At 38.7% G+C, this 22,122-nt stretch overlaps 2 protein-coding genes across 3 annotated transcripts; one reads left to right on the forward strand and one right to left on the reverse strand.

Annotated features, from left to right (window-relative positions):
* Positions 1–43: 43 nt before the first annotated feature.
* LOC127773957 (myosin-17-like) lies at positions 44–18,909 on the forward strand. Of its 2 annotated transcripts, none has more exons than XM_052300203.1 (48): positions 44–1,411; positions 1,912–2,055; positions 2,176–2,321; positions 2,425–2,581; positions 2,729–2,787; positions 3,034–3,193; positions 3,267–3,416; positions 3,526–3,662; positions 3,765–3,911; positions 3,980–4,081; positions 4,164–4,221; positions 4,331–4,432; positions 6,733–6,770; positions 6,925–7,051; positions 7,137–7,304; positions 8,107–8,238; positions 8,317–8,426; positions 8,501–8,561; positions 8,989–9,166; positions 9,269–9,474; positions 9,660–9,779; positions 9,860–9,958; positions 10,197–10,385; positions 10,520–10,659; positions 11,383–11,550; positions 11,672–11,839; positions 11,998–12,165; positions 12,484–12,651; positions 12,767–12,934; positions 13,087–13,254; positions 13,352–13,519; positions 13,705–13,872; positions 13,990–14,154; positions 14,915–15,082; positions 15,202–15,411; positions 15,532–15,652; positions 15,731–15,832; positions 15,922–16,002; positions 16,085–16,270; positions 16,439–16,783; positions 16,873–17,013; positions 17,105–17,175; positions 17,251–17,350; positions 17,424–17,480; positions 17,588–17,644; positions 17,733–17,813; positions 17,913–17,995; positions 18,080–18,909. In XM_052300203.1, the coding sequence occupies exons 1-48, from the start codon at positions 1,250–1,252 to the stop codon at positions 18,204–18,206; spliced, it is 6,531 nt and encodes a 2,176-aa protein (XP_052156163.1). In that variant the 5' UTR covers positions 44–1,249; the 3' UTR covers positions 18,207–18,909. The 2 variants fall into 2 exon arrangements, with proteins under 2 accessions (XP_052156163.1, XP_052156162.1); XM_052300202.1 differs by having other exon boundaries at positions 15,532–15,641; positions 15,717–15,832.
* On the reverse strand, positions 18,727–21,603 carry LOC127773958 (protein phosphatase 2C 50). Its single transcript, XM_052300204.1, has 4 exons — positions 20,893–21,603; positions 20,440–20,784; positions 20,244–20,349; positions 18,727–19,256 (listed from the first exon to the last, which is right to left on the reverse strand). Exons 1-4 carry the CDS (start codon positions 21,259–21,261, stop codon positions 18,916–18,918), a joined length of 1,161 nt encoding a protein of 386 aa, XP_052156164.1. The 5' UTR covers positions 21,262–21,603; the 3' UTR covers positions 18,727–18,915.
* Between the last annotated feature and the right edge of the window lie 519 nt (positions 21,604–22,122).

A 22,122-nucleotide genomic window follows, 5' to 3' on the forward strand; every position in this document is an offset into this window, starting at 1 on the left:
AGGGGTGATGCTAATGTTTCATTGTTTTTTCGTTCGGTCCGATGTCGCTACGCGCCGTGCGGCCGCGGTGTGTTGCGCGGGCATTGGGGTTGCCATGCTGGTTTGTTAGTTTCTCTGTTAGCATTGGGTTTGGAGAGAAATGTGAGGTTTCTGTGTTCGCGTAGTTGGGGGGAATTTTTTGTGAATGACCACTTTGGCTCTAGAGGAACCGATGGACGACGGGTGACTCGATTAGTGTGAGTTGTTCATTGCTCCCGATGAACGGACATGTTTTCCATTTTTAATCTCGTGTGTGTAGGATAGCTGAAGCGTTTGATTTGTGGCGACCAGGAAGCAAAGCTGTACGCCGGAAAGGATTTTTTTAAAAATTTTAAAAAAGCCAGTTCCGTCTACTCATTTTAGATATGAATATGAGAATAAGCCTTTTTTTTTTTTTAAGTTCAAGTGTTCTCTGAATTTGCTCAATATAAGTATTGCTTCACTAGCCCACTTTGTCAGGACACGCTCTTTCTTCTATGTGCCACCATATTGGAATAGAGATTAGAGAAGTGTATGCTGCAATTAGTTTTCACTCATATCTAGTTTGGTGATGAGTCCATAACTTCCTACATTTGTCTTGAAATCAGATTCTGTATAATCGTGACCAAATATGTGATGAACTAGGTGCTCTTATTTCAATTCATGGTAGTACAGCACTGGTGCTAAGAATTTAGTTTATCTAATATCTTTGCTCTAGAATTTACGCCTTAAAGCATATGTCTCATGAATTTGTTTTCTGATTCTATGCTTTTTGGGTCGGTATGATCATGTATCCTTTCATGGTTTGACACGGCATTCTTAGATTTATTAAACTATGCATGTCCATTTCAACAGTGATCCATGCCTCATTCTGCTTTGTACTCCATGTTATATATCTATTGTATCATTAAAAGTTTAAAACAGTAGTTATAAATTATGGAATTAATTTGATGAAAAAAAGAAAAGGATCCTACACCAGCATAATATTCATTTTAGTGGGTCCTAAATATAACAACGTAGATAAGAAATACAATGCATTTCATCAACAAGCACATGAGTTCTATGGCAAATACAAACATACCATTGTATGTAAGTGTGCAAGGTGAGGCTAGTTATTTATAGTATACTTCTAGTAGTGTTTTTACAATTCCTTTTGGCATCTTTTGGAACACAAACTTTAGATATAAATCTATGCATCCATTTACCTATTAACCTTGATTTTTTCCCTGGCATGTTGGATTTTTGTGACTTGTGGCTTGTGCAGGCTGCCACATTAAAAATTGTTCTTGGCTCCCATATATGGCTGGAAGATAAAGATTTAGCTTGGATTGATGGTGAGGTCTTCCGAATTGAGGGTCAAAAGGCCCATATCCGCACTACCAACGGAAATATGGTATTTGTAGCTGATATCAGATACTATTTGTTTTCTTTTGCACCTTAAATTCTTCATCATTAATTATTATTACCATCATCATTGATGAAAAAGTAGTGTGTGCATGGTTATGCTCTTATTGCAAATTAAAATTGGCACAGTTGTCAATAAATCCATAAAGTAACAGCCTTTATATTTTAGTGCTGAAATCACTGGAAACTATTTCAATTAAGAGTGTAACTAATTAGCCATAAAAACACCTATAAACTTCCATTTTCAACATCGAATAAAATCTAATCGTTTGAGAAATAACAATTATCAGAACAGACTGAACACGCTTTCGAGTTTTTTCTTTCTTTTGGTTTGAACTTTGAACTGCATCAAGGATGCAAAGCCGTTCCTGTTTATATATAGTTTAATAATATGATCCGTACTACTGTTATTCACATATATCGCATGATCTATATTGATATATTTCATGTCATGAAACTTGCTTTGTTACTTCAATTCTGTGAAACCAGGTTGTTGCGAGCATATCAGACATTCATCCAAAGGACACAGAAGTGCATTCTGATGGAATTGATGATATGATAAGACTATCATACTTGCATGAGCCTGGTGTTTTAAACAATCTATCTGTTCGATATGCAAAAAATATAATTTACGTGAGTATTTGCATACTCAAACATATCATCATAAGTAGCCAAAGAAAAACAAGTTTGTGGCTTTGTGCAACCCTCTCCTTTCTTTTCTGATTCTACTTTTCTTTTTTTTTTGAATTCCAGACCTATACTGGTAATATATTGATTGCAATCAATCCATTCCAAAGGTTGCCTCATCTTGCTGAACCCCATACTATGGAGAAGTACAAAGGTGCAAATTTCGGTGAGCTAGACCCTCATGTATTTGCAATTGCTGACATTTCTTACAGGTAATTCCCTAGAATGCTATCGATGTATATTTCTTTAAAATAACAGGTGGAGGTACCAATAATGATGGCATCTTTTCTGGCATTCTTTTGAATAAGGAAACAGGCAAATGATGAATGAGAGAAAGAGCAACTCCATATTGGTGAGTGGTGAAAGTGGTGCTGGCAAGACTGAAACCACAAAGATGCTTATGAGATATCTTGCATTTTTGGGTGGACGGTCTAGAACAGGAGGGAGGACAGTTGAACAACAAGTTTTAGAAGTAAGTTAGGGATCATTAATATTTTTCAGTCCTTCACATTGTTAAGAACAATATATCTGTCCTTCCAAATGGAAGTGAAGGCTTTTAAAAGTGATGTGTTACTTTTGCCTAGACTAATCCTTCATACTTAATTGTGCTTTGATGTAGTCTAATCCAGTCCTTGAAGCTTTTGGCAATGCAAAGACTGTTCGGAACAATAATTCAAGGTGTTTGTTTTACACTCTCAGTTGGAATCTTGGAAGATAATTAATTCACAATTTATTAAGTACAGCATATTACTATTCCTAAGCAAGAAACAAAGCTGCTTATCCTACGTCCCCCCCCCCCCCCCCCCTCTCTCACGGAGAAAAACAAAACCTGTGGAACCAAAAATCCATTTTGTTCTTCTTTTTTTTTTGCATTAATAATATTTGCTCACACATGTACTTACTATTTTTTATAACATGGTCAAGCCGGTTTGGCAAATTTGTTGAAATCCAGTTTGACAAGAGTGGGAAGATATCTGGTGCTGCCATTAGAACATACTTACTTGAAAGATCACGTGTTTGTCAAATCAATAGTCCAGAGAGAAACTACCATTGCTTTTACTTCCTATGTGCAGCACCATCGGAGGTATATTTCCTAACTCAATGTGATTAACAAGCTGGGTCTGTGTTATTTATTATTGAATAAACCCAAATGGCAGGAAATTAGAAAGTATAATCTGGGTGACCCTTCGTCGTTTCACTATCTCAACCAATCTACTTGCATTAAAGTTGATGGGATTAGTGACAATGAGGAGTATCTTGCAACAAGAAGTGCTATGAATACAGTTGGCATAACTGAGCAGGAGCAGGTCTCAAGTTCCAACACCTTTCAAGCCACTAAATAACAATACAATTGTTATTCTATGTGCATATGAGTAGGCATTCTCACTTATTTCAAGTAACACACTGATAATGCAGGAGGCTATATTCCGAGTTGTTGCTGCTGTGCTTCACCTTGGGAACATCAATTTTGTGAAAGGGAGAGAGGTAGATTCATCTGTAATAAAGGATGAGAAAGCTAGGTTCCATCTTAATGCAGCTGCAGAGCTTTTGATGTATGTCTAATGCCCACCTGTTCTATAGTAATCTTCAAAATTTCTGTTTCAAATTTCACTGTTTATACTGTATTACTCCTCATTGTGGAGTTCTTACTGCAGGTGTGATCGTGGGAAGTTAGAGAATGCACTGATAAAGAGGAAAATAAATACACCAGAAGGAGTGATTACCACAACAGTTGACCCTAATTCTGCCACAGTTAGCAGAGATGGCTTAGCCAAACAAATATATTCTCGACTATTTGACTGGTAATCTTTATAACTCTGTGATTTGTTCCTCCCTGAATTGTAAGTGTATGAGACTGTAATGTGTGCAGGCTTGTAAGCAGACTAAACGCATCAATAGGACAAGATGAGAACTCTCAATATTTGATCGGTGTGCTTGATATCTATGGTTTTGAAAGTTTCAAGACTAATAGGTAATTTTTTAACTAAATGCTGATTCAGTTTACCATTGAAGATCATTTATGGAAGTCATATGTTTATTCATGACTGAAACAGCTTTGAACAATTATGCATCAATTTCACCAACGAAAAACTCCAGCAGCATTTTAACCAGGTACATTAGTAAAACATGTTTGGATGTTCATGATATTAGACTCTTTTTGCTTTTTAGATAAAGACTCTCTTTTCTTAGTGTTTGGTAAAATGAGAGCTTCTATTGGCAGAATGTCTTCAAAATGGAGCAGGAAGAGTATAACCGTGAGCAGATCGATTGGAGTTACATAGAATTTGTTGACAACCAAGACGTGTTGGACTTGATTGAAAAGGTATGTAGCATTTGTTTTATATAATGTGCTTAGCCTTGTACTTCCCCAACCTTCTGGTGGTCATTGTCATTTGTCAGCAAGACAGATAAATCATTTTAAGAAAAACACATGAAGTTACTTGTTGCTAACCTGTCAGTACTCTGGTACTGGTTCACATATAGGTATCTGTTCTGTTGTTTGTGAATATAATACTGGTATAAACCTGTGCTTTTCTCCCAGATGTCACTTTACGGATCAAATAGAGTACAATATACTCCTCCCGTCCCAAAATATAGCAACTTCTAGTGTTTGAAATTTGTCCCAAAATAGAGCAACTTCCCCACCTACTTCCTCATCTCAACCATCCCTCATTTAATTTCATCTGTCTTCTTAATCTCCGTAAAAACTCCAAAGTGCTTATATTTTGGGATGGAGGGAGTAGTATGTTTTTTTGCTTTCACCGACAATTGTTTCTGTACTGTGGTTTTGAGGCTTGGGGTTGTTGGTTTTTTCGTAGTTGTTAACTAATCATCATGACTTCATGTTGTGCAGTATGGTTGGTTACGGAAAACTGCAAAGTGGGAAGCACCGACTGTTATGTATTGGCTAGGGTAAAGGATCCTAAGACCGGGGGATAGGGCACTCGCCCTCTAATAGCAGCGGCAGGGCTTCTCCCTACCGAGCTAAAAGAGGCTCTGAGGCTTAGGGCAACTTTAGAGATTCATTGATTGATGAAACTGCTAATGCGCAATCGATCGCCCTAGGCGATCGGTCCCCTGCCTCACCCTGTATCTTTTTTTGGCACCGCTTTATCTTTCAGTTTTAGTAATTTTATACACCTAAAGTTTATACACATCAAGTTTACACATATAAATCTTATGGAGGGGACTACCGATCGGGTGCCCGATCCATACGTGCAAAAATCGGGCGCTGACGTTAGCATGACGTCAGCGCCACGCATACGTGCAAAACCATTTAAAACTAATTTTTCTCTTAAATTATTTATCCAAATCATGATCCGATTGCACCATTAAATTCGTTGCAATTAAATCTTCAAAACAAGACCACAAATGGATATATTCCGGCGAAATTTTTTTTTAGCCTATTATTGAATTATTTTTAAATGTTGCACGATGTTCCACCAAGTATATTGGAATTGTTTCACTAAATAGATCGAAAATGTTTCAAACGTTTAAATCGGGCGTTGTTTCACCTAATATAAAAACAATGTTTCAGCAAATAACGAAAGAATGTTTCAGTTCACTGCAACATTAGATCTATACATAGTGAAACATTCTGAGTATACTAGGTAAAACATTTTTGGTGGAACAAAAAATAAAACGAATTCCTTTAATAGAGGGTTTCCAAAATATGTGGGTGATTTGTTGCAAAATAATGTTTCGTTCAATGCAACATTAGATCTATACATAGTGAAACATTGTGAGTACACTAGGTGAAACATTTTTGGTGGAACAAAAAATGAAACGAATTCTCTTAATAGAGGGTTTCAAAAATATGTGGGTGATTTGTTGCAAAAGAATGTTTCAATTCACTGTAACATTAGATCTATATATAGTGAAACATTGTGAGTATACTAGGTGAAACATATTTGGTAGGGACACGTGGCAGGTGGAGGCAGGACAAATGGTGGGGCCCAGGGGGCATGCGCGTCGCGGGGGAGAGCGCCCGATTTCGCTCCCCCCGCGCCGGTCGCCCGAGGCGAAGAATTTTCGAAATCTTATACACCTAAAGTTTGTACACTTAAAGTTGGTAGACCTAAAGTTTATAAGTCAAAAGTTTATATACTAGATTCAAAATCATCTTTAAATGTATTTGAATTCAAATTTAAATTTAAATCAGTATATAAACTTTTGACCTATAAATTTTAGATGTGTAAACCCTAGATGTATAAACTTTAGGTATATAAACCTAAAAAAATATATATGGTAAAAAGGGAAAAGCGGTGAAAAAAGTGATCGCCTGAGGCGATCGATCGCTAATTAGCGATCCCTATTGATTGATTGACAATATAGTACATGGGGTCCTTTTATATATAGGGAGGACAGGCTTGATATCTAAGGAACTAATCTATAGTATTATAGAAACCAATCCAATCTTTATCTCAAACTTTCTAATAAACCTCATCTCTTTCCTAACTAGATAATCTCCTACCTTTATATGACTTATTCCTAATTTATCATGCCTAAACTGCTGCATGGGCCTTGCCCGTGCCCATAACACCAACATATTTGTGCATACTAGATATAGTTGTCTTTTCTCTGTTTAAGTTCAATATTGTTCATATCTCCTTTTATTTTCAGAAACCTGGTGGGATTGTTGCACTTCTTGATGAAGCTTGGTTAGTGTTTAAACCCTTCTTCGATGGACTGCATGCAACAGGCAGCTCGTGAAAATAATTGCTTCTTTGTTATAATCAACATTGCTATATCTATTTCTGAATTAGTAGTTCTGACAATGATTCATCATTCTTTTCTCTATCCTGTGTGCACCAGTATGTTTCCTAAATGTACACATGAGTCATTTTCTCAGAAGCTGTACGAGAAGTTCAAGAACCACAAAAGGTTTAGCAAACCAAAGCTTTCTCGTACTGCATTTACAATCCAACATTATGCAGGAGAAGTGAGCATTCTGTCACAACATAGCATTCTTTGCTTATATGCATTTGATTAAGCATATTCCTTTTAATCCCTTGATATCATTGCAGGTAACATATCAGTCTGATCATTTCCTGGACAAAAACAGAGATTATGTAGTCGTAGAACATCAAGAGTTGCTTAATGCTTCCACGTGCTCCTTTGTGTCAGGGTTATTCCCATCAGTACAAGAGGAGAACACAAAATCTTCAAAGTCCTCAATTGCTAATCGTTTTAAGGTATGATCCTGCTAGTTCAATTTTGTTCTCTAGACTCTAAATTCAGGTAAAAGCCTTACTATTATGCAAACTGTATTTAATAAGGACATACATAGTGAAAATTATTAGCTGGGTACTATTATGCAAACTAACTTGGCCTTGAGCATAAAAATAGAATTTAGCCATTAAATTTCTCAGTGTAGCCTGCCTACGTAATAAAAAAGGATCTACGCGGAAAGTTCCGATTGAAATATAATATTTGAATACCAGAATCAAATTACATTCAGTGTTCAAAACTGATAAAATTCTGACATGATAAACTGGACAGAAGCGTAGAAAAGATCAAACACTAGCAGTAACATAAACTTCTCCCTTTTCTGTTTGTTTCTTCTCAAATTATGGGATTAATGTTGAAAATTTGTGGATAATTCAACATTTCATATATCTCATGATCAAATTTTATCCTTGACTTATTTATATTGATCTGATTCTAGAACTGCAAAGGTCTGCATGGTTGCACTTATATTTTACTTTACTCTAGAAATATCTTCATATATAACAGGGTGACATGTGCCTATGTGTAGTCGTATGTACTTGAAATATGAACCTGAATGATGGTTGCTTTTATTTATACTTTTATTTGGAGTGCGTAGATACAATGGTTTCTAAACATTCATACCTAGAGCAGTAGTGCCATCAAGTTCAAGAAGAAAAGATTGCATTTACTTGATAGGGGGCATGTGAAGCAATTAAGATTATTTTTTTTTTCATGTAAATTCTTCTGTACAGTGACAATATCTGAGCATTTCATGCAAATTCTCAGGGGCAACTCCATGACCTGATGGAGACTTTAAGTTCTACAGAACCTCATTATATTAGATGTGTTAAGCCCAATAATCTTCTTAAGCCTGCTACTTTTGAGAACGCCAATGTTTTACATCAACTTCGATGTTCGGTAAGGAATACGTCATTCATCAGATAGTCTCCAGAGAAAGCCAGTACTATTATATAACCTAATGGGTCATCCTTTCAGGGTGTTCTTGAAGCTATTCGCATCAGTTGTGCTGGATACCCTACAAGAAAATTATTTCGTGATTTTCTTCAACGGTTTCGCATTATTGCTCCTGATTTTTTCAAAGAAAGGTGAGTATAATGTTTACCTATACCTTCTAATTCTGCTACCTCTGTCCTGCATTTACTGTTATGATATTTGACAGAAATGATGAAAAAGTAATCTGCCAAAAGATTTTGGACAAAATGGGACTCCAGGGTTATCAGGTGAGTCATTCTTTAACAGAATAAATCCTACTTTATATGTATTGTACAACCATTTTCCTCTTTTTCTCATCCCATAAGGCTACCAAGTAAAAAGATATGTATGTGTTACTGAACCATTATCTAAAAGAAATGTTCTTGAATAGTTACAGCTTGTAAGGTAGAAAGTAAGTTCTTGAGGATTTTTCTTGTTGATTTGGTGATGCAACTGAAGTTTTCAACTGTTCAAAAAAGTTGATTTCTTTTACTTTCACTAGATATTCTCCCTGGAAAACAAAAGTCACGGTGGAATTAACAAGATACACTAAATAGTTTTACTCCACAACTTGCTTTTTATGATTATTTTCTTTGATGAGCTTCATGCAAATATATAGACTGTTTAATCGTGAAATTTCTCAAAAATATTGCAAATAATTGCTGTCTTTGACAGATTGGAAGAACTAAGGTGTTTCTGAGAGCCGGTCAGATGGCTGAATTGGATGCTAGAAGAACTGAAGTGCAGAATAGAGCAGCTAGAGCTGTTCAGAGTAGATTTCGCACTCATGTTGCTCGTGAACAATTTCTTATGCTACGCGACACATCCATATCCTTCCAATCTTTTGTTAGAGGTAAGGTTGAGCTAGATGGCCTCTCAAGTGGGAAACAGTGCTTATGTCATTATGGCAGGAGTGGAGCCACATAGTTATGACGAATTCCTTTTTCATTTGTAGCAATTTTGGCTTGTAAGCTGCATTTGCTCCTGAGAAAACAAGCTGCAGCTCTGAAAATACAGAAAAACGTCCGCTGCTATTTTGCCTCAAAGTCTTTTTCTGAACTGCGCTCTTCAGCCATTACATTGCAGACAGGATTAAGGGCCTTTGGTGCTTATAACGAATATATTCGCAGAAAACAAAACAAAGCCTCTACTGATATCCAGGTAATAGATTTGTTTATTTTTCCTTTTTTATTATTTATTCCAATGAAAAGTTGGTGCAGCCTATTATTTAAGCCGTTATACATCTAACTTAAAATGATAGTTAATCACCAATGCCCTGGCATTTTGCAAGTTCGTAATTTTTTTTATCACATTTGGACTGTTGCTCTGGTAATGATTGCCCGCAGACTCAATGGCGTAGCCACAGGGATAATTCAAATTATCTCAAACTGAAGAGATCAGTGTTGATTTATCAGTGTGCATGGAGAATACAAGTTGCTAAAGGAAAACTCAGAAAGCTCAAAATGGTACTAAAGCAATATTGTCATTGCTATACTTTGTACTTGAACGTCAACAGTCTTTTATTTCAGTTGCATAAATTTTGTAGGCTGCAAGAGATACAGAAGCTCTCAAGGTAGAGAAAGGGAAACTTGAGGAGCATATAGAAGAATTATCAAGCCGTTTGTGTTTGGAAAAGAAACTGAGGGTAAATACTGCTCCTTGAATTATGACTTATTTAGAGAAGAAGATTTACTTCATTCATCCCAAATTAAGTTAATCTACTACGGGATATGACATATCCTTGTACTATGAATCTGGACAAGTGTCTATCTAGATTCGTAGTACAAGGATATGTGACATCCCATATTAGATTAACTTAATATGGGACGGAGGAAGTAGTAGGTCATATTGTTGGGTGACATTATGACACATATCTTTTTCAGAGTGACTTAGAGTATAGCAAAGCAACGGAAATTTCCAAATTACAGACCACTCTTCATGAGATGGAGCGTAGAGTAGAAGAAGCCAGAGCAACACAAGAAAGAGAATCAGCCAAAAAGGTTGTGGAAGAAGCTCTAGTTCTAGAAAGAGAGAAGATAGCTTTATTGACTAAAGAAGTTGAGGAGCTGAAGGTACTTTTTCCTCAATCTGAGCTTATTGAATATCCTTTCCATATGTTTCTTAAGAAATAAATCTCTGATATAGAAGTAACTTATTCAGATAAGGCATGATATTTGATGGTTATAGATAAATGTGACTTCGACAGGTACTACTGCTAAAAGAACAAGAAGAAAAAAATGCAACCAATAGTGCCTTTTCTATTGCTCAAGAAAGAAACGATGACCTAACTAAGAAAGTTGAGGTTGCAAATGAAAACTTCAAGCAGCTTAAAGATACTCTGAAGAGGTCAGTGCTTATTAACTGTTGATCTTAATGGACTGGTAGCATGGCAGGTTTCCTTCGATTCCAACTAAGTGAAACACAATATTTCAATTTGATTTGTTATACCAGCACATCAAATAAACATGCACTTCCTCGCTTTAATAACTAGCATAGTCCTTATTGTAGACTGTAGAGCAAGCTGCTATTGTTACTTGATCTTATTTCGTTTCATTAGTGAGCTACTAAGGTCATAATTTGTCCCTGTTATCACAGTTCTCCATTTGACCAGATCCCTTTTGTGACATTTGTGTAGAACATGTAGATAAGTGATGTTGTGCACTGAAATAACTTGCTGAAGCTCAAGAAATAAACAGGAGGTTCATAAAATACAAATCTAGGACTCTGAAAAATGTTTTTCAAATTAACATATTTGCAAAAGTTCATAGTTTGCCATACTAACATTTTATGGGAGAAAACCATGTACTTGAATGGCAAAGCATTAAGCTGTGGTGGTTGAAACCATGAGTTCAAACCCCACCTTCTATCTTAATTAAAAAGCCATATATTTCAGGTTTTCCTTTTGTTTTTATGTTAGCATTTTATCCTTTAAAGGTGATATATATATATATGACTGTTCAACATGGTGGTAATTTTCTGCACCACTGAAGTTATCGGAGTCAAGTAAATTCACTTCCATCCTTGCCTACTGTTTAGAAAAACATATTTCTTCCTTTATGTTGGATACAGTTTTGAAGAGAGCACAAAAGGACTTGAGACTTCTCTGATGATGGAGAGGCAACAAAACGAGGCAAATAGAAGGGAAGTTGGTGAAGCACAACAAAGAGTTGAAGAACTACTGAGACTGGTTGCAGATGCTAATGGAAAATCCACATCGCTTCAGACTACTGTGCAGAGGTCATTTTTGTTTCATAAGAAAATAAGCTTTGTCCAGGACACATAATCTTTACAACTGAGCAACTTTTAGTACTAAAACTATGTGTGTTAAATTTTGTTTATTTATCCTTCTCGAGCCCAGGTTAGAACAAAGCTTAATTGAGAAAGAGGCCACTTGGCTTACAGAAAGGCAAGAAAGTGAAACAACCAATAAATTGCTCATCGAAGCTCATGGGAGAAATGAGGAATTGCTCAATAAAATTGAAGTTGCTGAAAATGACATATCTAAATTTCGAGACAATATCCAGAGGTCTATTGATTGGTCTCAGTTTACCTTTTCCTATGCTTGGTTACATTTTATGACCGACCTCTGTCATAGACCCCCACTCATCCAAATTCTCACTTAAATATTTTCTAGATTCTCATCCTTTTGAAAATATAAAGGCTGATTACTATTTTCAATGATAGATTTGAAGAAACTGCAACAACATTGGAGACTTCATTGCTAGCTGAGAAACAGCACAGTGCTGCAATCATGTCACAGTTAGCTGAAACGAAACAGGGAAATGAAGAGTTGCAGAAGAAGCTGGCAGATGTCAATAGAACAAACGATATACTTCAAGATTCTTTAAAGAGGTTCATTTCTCTCATTAGTTGATTAACCTCTTCACAAATAAAGGCTTGAAAGTATGATTGAAGAGTTAAAAATGGAAAGAAGAGAGGCATATGGCCCTGAATCCCTGGTATGCACTGTAAAGAGGGTACTCAGGATAACACTTTGGGATCCTGAACTGAAGGAAATCATCGTTTTCTAAGGGATTGATCATAGTTTGGGGCGTAATGTGAGGGTGCTGCATATGTGCCTTCTTTGTCACGTATTTAGCAAGGAAGTTATTATTATTCTGCTGTCAGCATTACGAGATGACTTGGTAACATTTTCTTCACTAAATATAGGTTTGAAGAAAATGTAACCACAAGGGACGCCCTGTATTTAGCTGAAAGGCAAGAGCACGATGAAACAAAGCAATCACTTTCTAAATCTCAGGAAAGAAACTGGGAATTGCTTCAGAAAGTTGATGAAGCGGAGAAAAGAATAAATAAGCTTCTGGAGAATGCACAAAGGTTCTTGCGCTACTTCATTCAAACAGTGCAGTATATGTGTTCTGTAACTTAGAGCGCCACTGCTATCTTCTCAGCATTATGAGCTAACTCATTTACTTTTGTTCAATAAATTTAGACTTGAGAAACATGCGACAGCAAGGGAGTCTTTGCTGCTAAAGACAAAGCAAAGTCATGATTCGACAACAAAAGCACTAGTTGAAGCTGAAAGTAGAAACCGAGAGTTAACAAAAAGTTTTGAGGATTCAGACAGGAAAATCAATTTGCTTGAGGATTCAGTGAACAGGTTTGAATTTGTTTCTTCATGCTCTATAACCTTGAAACGACTTAAGCAACTATTTTGTGGTCAGCTATGGTGTTCTCTTCAAATCTATATTACCTTTTACCACAGTACATCTGTATGGCTCCAACCATAAGATCTCTCTTTATTGTACATAGACTGGAAGAACGTATAGCAGAGAAAGACTCTTTGTTGGAAATTGAAAGACAAGAAAACAATGCAACCAAGGATGAAGTAACCAATGCTCAAAACAAGATCATGGAATTAGTAAACGAGTCCCAACAATTGCAAGATATCAGAAAACATCTGGAAGATAACATCAAGAGGTTTGAGACTTCCTTTTAAGTGGATACACGCCCCCCAACTTATTTATTAATATTTTCATTATAATGTGGTAATGACATCTGATTTCAATGATCACAGGCTTGAAGAAGATGCTACTACAAGAGAAGCTTTATTGATATCAGAAAAACAGACACATGAGGCAACTAAGAGAACTCTAACTGAAACTCAGTTGAGAAATGAAGAGTTAATCAATAAGATCCAGGATTCTGATAAGCATGCCCTTCAGCTTGAGCTAACTATCGAGAGGTTAATAGTCATTCCTTTGTAGCCTTTTCCTATTTAAGAAACTTGCTAAGATCTAACTTATCATTCATCTTGTAACTCTTTAAGCTCTGCCTAACAACCTCCAGGCACGTGAACTTATATTAGCAGAAGATACTTCTCATACCTATTTATATTGAACCGACTCCATATTCCTTCTATTGATACAGGCTTCAAGAGAATGCATCTACAATGGAGGCTTTACTTTTGAGAGAACGAGAGCAAAGCAATGCAACTATGAAGGCACATTCAGAAAGTCAAGAAAGAAATTCACAGCTACTAAAGAAATTTGAAGATGTTGACAAGAAAATTGGTCTTCTTCAAGGTACCATACAAAGGTACTTCATCTAGCCATGGTTTTCTTAAGCTGTAGATGTGGCAGTTCATGCGTAAAGTGAGTATTTGCATTTTTATAGATGCTAAATTTTGACATATTTTTTGCTGATTAAATTCAGGCTTGGTGAACAAACAACAAAAGACACTTTGTTGTTATCTGAGAGAAAGGAGAAGGATGAACTGAAGAAAGTGCTTAGTGAGACTGAATACAGAAATGAAGAGTTAGTAATCAAAATTGAAGAAGAGAACAAAAAAGTTGAGCATCTTCAAGACACCATAACTATGTAAGTATGTGCTCAATCTCTCCCATTCAACTTGTAATATATCGCCCTGAAAAAAATTACACAAAACCCCATCTGGTCCCTTACATTGTAATATCAGCCCTATGTTGTGTTTTTCTATACTAAGTCCAATACCTTTTCTGTATTTTCTATTTTTCTCCAATTTGACTGCATCAAAAGGACAACAATATGGTGTCCCCAAAATGCATGGATAATGCACAATATATTACCCATTTCTCAACTGAAATGATATTTGAAGGATTATTACCTTCATAGAATGCACATAAAACGTATGTTGCAGAAAAACGTTAACGGAATAATGTGGCTTAATTAGTTCAAGTAGCAGCTCCTCCTGCAGTCTGAGAACCCTTCGGTTATTTCCTTGTTTTGCTTTTCTTTCTTCATGAATGCATTCTCTCATTGTTGTACTTGGCAGACTGTGGACTTTTAGGTCATCTTAGTCCACTCTTCTTGTTAGAAAGATATGCTTTTCTTTTGTGTATATGTTAAAGCAATAGATTGCACTTTTGTGCTGCATGCATGCAAAATACAATTTTGGTGCAAACCTATCAAACTGAAGTCAGCAGTAAAGGACAGAAGGCGAAAAGATTTGAGATCTTAAGTAAGCTGAGGCAAATATAGGGCTGTGTATATATGTGTAACATTGCCCCCTTTAATTCTGAACCCTGATATTTTTAATTGCCATTCACTAATAATTGCCAACATAACAAACTGACAGCAGTTGTATTTGCCCAAAAATCAGGCTTAAGGAAAATATAGCGGTTCAAGCTGCTAATTTGGAAGCTGAAAGACAAGAAAACGACAGGATTAGGAAATCTCTTGTTGAAGCTCAGGAGAGAAATGACGAGTTATTTAAGAAAGTTAGTGACAGTGAATACAGGGCCCAGCAGCTCCAAGATACTGTGCAAAAGTTGGTATCTTTATTTCTCCATATAGTTTTCTTCAATAGTACACTAACTACAATTGCATCACTACCAGTCAACCTATTATATGTTATTATTTTGTGAGACTAATGTCTTTACCAATCAGGCTTCAAGTTGATGCCATATCAAGATTGTCTTCCTTTGTAATGGAGAGACAAGAAAGTGATGCTGTGAGAAAGGCACTTGCGGAATCTCATGGAAGAAATGAAGATCTAATAAGACGAAATGATGACCTCCTCAGTAGGAATGATGACTTGATCAAGAAAATTGAAGATTCCGGTCAAGTTGTTGCTGAGCTCCAGGCAGCCTTAGAAAGGTAACCACCATAAGTTTTTTTTAATCCTCAACGATTCATTTTTAGCCACATTCTACATTTCTTTGTCATCGTCTTTTTATGGAACAAGTGCCTCTGTTATTCAACCTTCCACACACACAGGATAGAAGGGAAAGCGGCCAACTTAGAGGCAGAAAATCAAATTCTTCGCCAACAAGCAATTGCAACCCCCCCATCTACAGCCAAGTCTCAAGCTGCATTCTCTAAAATCAGTATGATCCATGTAATGTGTCTTCAATAGATCTTACAGTTGTATGACTGTTGAATATTCTCACTTGAATTGGTAGATGCATTTCAACAGAGAAGTCCAGAAAATGGACATATTTTAAATGGCAACGTAGCATATGCTGAAAAGTCCTTGACTGGTCCAGCAGAAACAAGACCCTCTATGGTTGTTAACCAAGTATGTGGTCGCATGTCAAAACCGTCCTTTCTGTTTGGTGATAAATTAGTCCATATGTTGCAACTGATTTAAATAATGCATTAACGCAGGGTAGCATCCTCAATTTGATTAACCAAAAGGATTATGAAAGTGGAGATAAAATGCAAAGAGCACATAATGAAGTATATCAGGTAGGCTGGTTTCTATGTTCTGTAGTTGCCTGACCTCCAACTGCTGAAATGGTACCTTTGTTTGTTTTGGTATTCTTCTCAGCACCAGCAGCCCCAGGATGATCAGCAGTTATTGCTTCAGTACATTACCCAGCACCTTGGATTCTCTGGTAGTAAACCTGTCGCTGCGCTTCTTCTATACCAATGCCTTCTTCATTGGAAATCGTTTGAAACAGCAAAAACAAGTGTCTTTGACAGTATCCTACAAGAGATAAACTCAGCAATAGAGGTTTGTGGCTCATTTCTTTGAATATTTAAACCTTCTTGTTCTGTAGCTGTACTCTAGTAGCACATATCCTGCACCTTGTAACATGATACGAGACATCTTTATGCAGCCACCTGGAATCCAGAATCATTACATTGTTATAATATTAACTGACATTCCTCTTACTTCAAGGCTCAACATGATACGAGAAGCCTGGCCTATTGGTTATCCAACCTGTCAACATTGTCAGTTCTCCTGCAACTCTCATTTAAAACCACCAGGGCAGCAATCTCAACCCCACATAGACGGAGATTTTCCTACGAGAGGATTTTTCAAGCTAGTCAAACTTCAAATAGCGGACTTGCTTATTTCAGTGCTCAACCGGTGGATGGCCCTAGTGGATTGCAACAAATTGATGCAAAATATCCAGCTTTGCTCTTCAAGCAGCAGCTTGTGGATCTGATTGAGAAGGTGTATGGAATGATAAGTGACAAGGTGAAGAAGGAGCTTAACCCGTTACTTGAGTTGTGCATACAGGTACTTCCTCTCCTAAGAGAACTAGAAAAGTAGCCATCAGTTCTGAAACATTTTCTTTCTGAAAATCTGTAAATATTGTAAATATTCAGGATCCAAGGACTTCTCACTCAAATCAAGCAAAGGCCTCACTATCATCTGCTAGTCACTTGGGCCAACAAAGCCAACTCACACACTGGTTGGGCATAGTGAAAATCCTCAACAACTGCTTGCATCTGCTAAGAGCAAATCATGTACGTGATAAACGAATACAAATGCCAATGATTATCCACTCCCAGTGTATGACTTACCAGATCAACTGTCCTTTCTATGTTAAATTTGCAGGTCCCATCAATTCTGATCCACAAGTTGCTTACCCAAATATTTTCTATGGTCAATGTTCAACTATTTAATAGGTGAGCTTATTTTCTCTCCTATAGCATTTTTTGAGAGACTGAGTTATTATTTTTTTTCCCCTGTTTTGGAAGCAGACTTCTGTTGCGCCGTGAATGTTGTTCGTTCAGCAACGGGGAGTATATCAGAGCTGGACTAACTCAAATAAAACATTGGTGCAATGATGTTAATCAAGAGGTTGTTCGGATATGTCTGTAGATTTTTTTTTTTTTCAAAATGCTGCCAGCTTAAGTTTTTAGTGTTTACACAGTTTGCAGATTCAGCCTGGGAAGCACTGAGGCATATAAGACAAGCTGTTGATTTCTTGGTGCGTGTGTTTTTCTTTCATTATGAAAAGAGAGATGAAAAAAGATTGGCATGTGAACAAATTGAAACTTAGTTTTCCAAAATATTTCCTACCTTGTCATTCACCAGGTAATTTCGCTGAAGCCAATACGGACATGGAGTGAAATATGCGATGATGTTTGCCCAGTAAGTATTATATATTTTTCTGGCTATTTAGAGAACCTTTGTGCTATTCATTAGGTCTACATGTGTAATCATTTCAACGCCTGTTCAGGCTCTCAGCTTACAGCAGCTTGAGCGTATAGTTGGCATGTACTGGGATGATATGAATGGCACAAACATTATTTCAGCAGAGGTGAGATGATATGTTCTCTTATTTAATCGTACAATTAAGTCCTGCATTATTTGGCCTGCTATTCCTTTTGAAATGCTAATCATGTGACTTGTGATTTAGTTCACATCAAGCATGAGAACTATGATGAAGGAGGAATCAAATAATGCCACCAGCTTTTCTGTCCTGTTGGATGACGATTCCAGGTTTTCTACTATGCTAAAAAGTTTCCATGGCCATTCTCCATTCCCTTTCAGTGCTCATTTAACTTCTGTTGATTATCTTTGCAGCATACCTTTTTCACTTGAAGACATTGCGAAGTCGATGCCAACCATTGAGGAGACGACAGAGAATGACCTGCTACCTTTTGTCCGTGAAAACCAAAGCTTTGCGTTTATATTGCACAGGAGAGATTGAGTGGTTCCCTCTTCAGAGATCATTCACCGGCTATGTGAAAAAGGAGCGCCTCTGTGTAGCGTGGATATTACACGTTATTCATGTTGTAGACTAGTAACCCATTTAGGAATCAAGAGCAATTGCAGCTGAGGGTTTCTAGGCCTCTCTGGTTTGAATGGTTGGTTAAGCAAACTGTACATGTTTTATCTGCAGTGTGTATAACACACGTTATTCATGTTGTAGACTAGTGACCCATTTATGAATTAAGAGCAATTGGACCTGACGTTTTCTAGTCTTCTGGTTTGGGCGGTTGGTCAAGCAATCATACTTATTTTCTCACGTCATCTAGCCAGCTGTTTCTTTCTTCTTTCTTTGGGTGGGATAAAGCAACATATGATGCAACCGTTCTCGCATGAAAAAGCTCAATTCAGGAAAGGTGATCACAATTATGTTAATTTTACTGGTCATCTCAGCCACTTAGCTTTTTCCAAGTTCAATTATTGTACAAGGGATACTTCTTGCCAGGGCTGAAAACTGAAGCTGACGGGATAGAATGGAGGTAGGTAGATATTTATCCCTAGATGGAAGATACATCTAGCATATACATGTACAATTTCTTGAAGCCCAGCAAAAAAAACAGTGGGTCAAGTCCCGTGAGGAAGACCGACTAGTTGTATGAAACTCTTTGACACACATCATGGTCAGCTACTCAAGATGAACCCAGGCCCTGTTATGAAATGTTCTTGAGTTTCTTTCGCGGTTTCAAGTCGACAACAATGACAGTGATGTTATCCTCGCTGCCTTTCTTCAGAGCGAGTCTTATCAGATAATCGGCAGCTGCTTGGGCAGCAGGGTCGGTGGATCCTTCACCCTCATCAGACAATGGTGATGCAGCGCCATTGTTCTTGTGCCACAGAAGGATCTGTCGGCGTGCGACTTTGCATGCCTCTTCATTTGACACAACATCCCACAGCCCATCGCTTGCTAGAATAAGACAGTCATCATCCTTCGCCCGTGGAACGACCATAACTTCCGGTTTTGGAATGACAAATGGTTTCAGATAGCGATCACCTGCAACATCAGGAACACGGATAAAATTAGCACAAGGGGCACTAAATTTGGACAAATGCTATCCAATGCACAGGGAAGTCAGCTGAACTGTCATTGGTTCAACCAAATTTCAGGTGAAATGGAGCAACAATGTTGTCCAAGTGTATAACACAATAGAGTTAGTTTATTTGAATGGCGCAAGAGATGTGAACAGGTCCAACTAAGACCCATTTAGTCATGGTCCAAGCTGCAAGTGCCACTTGCATGAACATGACATAAGGTACCTTTGTTGCTTCGATAAACGATGGCTTTTCTACTTTGGCAGGTAACTTCTTTTCCTAATCAAATCTGCATACTCAATTCTATAACAGAGATATGTTTAACCTCATCACAAGTTCATCAACAAGATTAGTGCCAAACTGGCAATATCCAGATAGTCACATGATTGCAGAATCTTCACATATGTATGTCTCGCATAGAAACAAGATTTTAGGGCCCAAACTGCTGTTGTAGGTAAATATATTCCTAATGAATAATACAACACCATGGAAATATCTCACAGCACGTAATATATTCATCACTAAAAATAAGATCTAGCGTAATAGGTCTTTGGGCAATACGGTAAGAGGACATTTTGCCTAGCCAATCTGAAATAATCCACTATTGATATACTTTTCTTAGTGCCGAAAACTACAAGCAATGGCAAAGGACTTGGGGACTTGCACTAACATAGTGTTAACATCATCATATAATATATGGCAACAATTAATTCTACAGCACTATGATGCAGAAGATCTCAAAACAAGGTGGCAATAGGCCAAAATCAATGTAAGATCATGTAATTTTTTACATCATGTCGCATAGTTTCATGTGCTTTGTTCTTGCCATGGCCACAATTTCCAGGCCCAAAGCACAGTCCTTACTATGGCAGTGTCACAACTCATTTACAGGGAAAAGAGACAGACAAGTGCTTCAGCCTAGATCTAGCACAGGGATCAATATGCATACCGATTGATCGGGACATAGCAAGTATACCGGACACCCGGTAACCATTCCATTGGATGACCTTGCCTCCCTGGGCTTCAATCCTTGCCCGCTCATCCTTCCTGTCAGGCTGAAAACAAAGGCATAATCGGATTCAGATTAATTATCCCCAAAAATGGACCATGACCTTTACAGGCATAACAAAGCTTCCCCAGTTTACCTTGTGATCAATTGACAAGGCTACGGGCTCCTTCCCGCGGCAGAGCACGATGCGCGAATCTCCACAGTTGGCAACCACCACATGAGATGAGCAGACAAGCGCAACGACCGCCGTCGAGCCGACGTTCTCTGCGGTCACCGGTTCTGACCGGACCTCACCGCCACCATTGACAACCCTGGTCACTCTCCCTGAAACCTCATCGTCCACTCTCTGGAAACATTTCGTGAACACATCATCCCAGTGCTCTTTCATGTCCACCTCGCCCATCTCCCCCAAATTCTTGCCAAGTCGCTTCAGCTCCTCGCTCAAGACGACGTGGATCCTTTCACGGCAGTAGTTCGCCACCTGCACAGCAACACGAGGGCCACGGAATCGGTCAAAATCGTGAGCTTAGGCTGCGCCGCGGGCGACCAATCCGGACGCCGCGGATGGTTCTCAAGCACACGCGTATACCTCGGCGCCGCCGTGGCCGTCGAACACGCCGAAGAGGTGCGCCGGCAGGCGGAGCGCGTCGGCGTCGAGGCCCAGCGCGTCGAGGTCGCGCCGGCTGGCGAGCAGCCGCACCGGCACGTCCGCGAACCGCGGCACGGCGGCGCTCGCGTCCTCCATCTCCGCGCTGCGGCCGCGCGTCGACGCGCAGCCCCACACCGGCGCGCAGTCCATCAGGTAGACGCTCCTCTTCCCCGCCCCCGCCGCCGCCACCGCCTCCTTCCTCTCCCCAAGATCCACCCTCTCGATCCCGCCCGCCCATTCCCCCGTGCACCCCACCCGCGCCGCCGCCTCATCCTCCCCACATATCGCCGCCGCCGCCGCCGCCGCCATCACCAAGATCACCTCTCCCTCCTCCCCCACAAAGAAAATCACCCCCAACAACACCAGCAACTTCTCCTCCTCCTCCTCCTCCTCCTCCAACAACAACAACAACAACAACAAAACTACTTCCCAAGAAGCCAAGAACGAAGCCGACCACCTGACCTCGCAAGCACAAGGTGGGGTGGGTGAAGAGAACCAAAGAGAGGAGCAGAGAGGAAGAAGAGGAGGTGTGTGCTTGCCCAAAGACGCGCGCGTGTCGAGGGGGAGGGGAAAGGGGAGGAGGAGGAGAGGAAGGAGGGAGAAGGCGAGGGGAGGTGGTGAGACGGGATTGGACGGGTGGGGGTGGGCGGGACGCGCCGTATCGGACAGGTCTCCCCGTCTGCTGCTGCTGCTGCTGGAGGGGGTCCGCGTGGCGTTGATATTATTTGTTGCTCCGCGAACGGGGGTGTTTGCTGCTACCTTCACGCCACTTCGGTACACTTGTTGCGCTCCCACTCGGCGCCACATTTATTTTCGCCATCCCTTGCGCTGATTTTGTTTCTTTGTCTCTAGATAAACGAGATTTGGAGGGAGAGAACTTTTTTTAAGAAAGAAATTATGAACCTATTGAGGATTGGAGACTGGACCTGAAGTTGAAACTATAATCTCTTGCCACTGTACTATAGATACATATCTTTTCTGTCTCTAGAGAGGAGTTGAAAGGATAAAATAATCAATAATACTTGTTTTACTAGGTGAGTTGTTACTCCATGATTAATTGAGTATTAATATATTTTTACTCCATGATTAATTAAGTATTAATATATTTTTTACTTTTCTATAGAAAATTTTGTAAAAAAATATATTTGTCTAGCAGTTCAAGAAATGTGT

The sequence above is a fragment of the Oryza glaberrima genome, chromosome 5, assembly GCF_000147395.1.
Source record: "Oryza glaberrima chromosome 5, OglaRS2, whole genome shotgun sequence".
NCBI classification, from domain to species: Eukaryota; Viridiplantae; Streptophyta; class Magnoliopsida; order Poales; family Poaceae; genus Oryza; species Oryza glaberrima.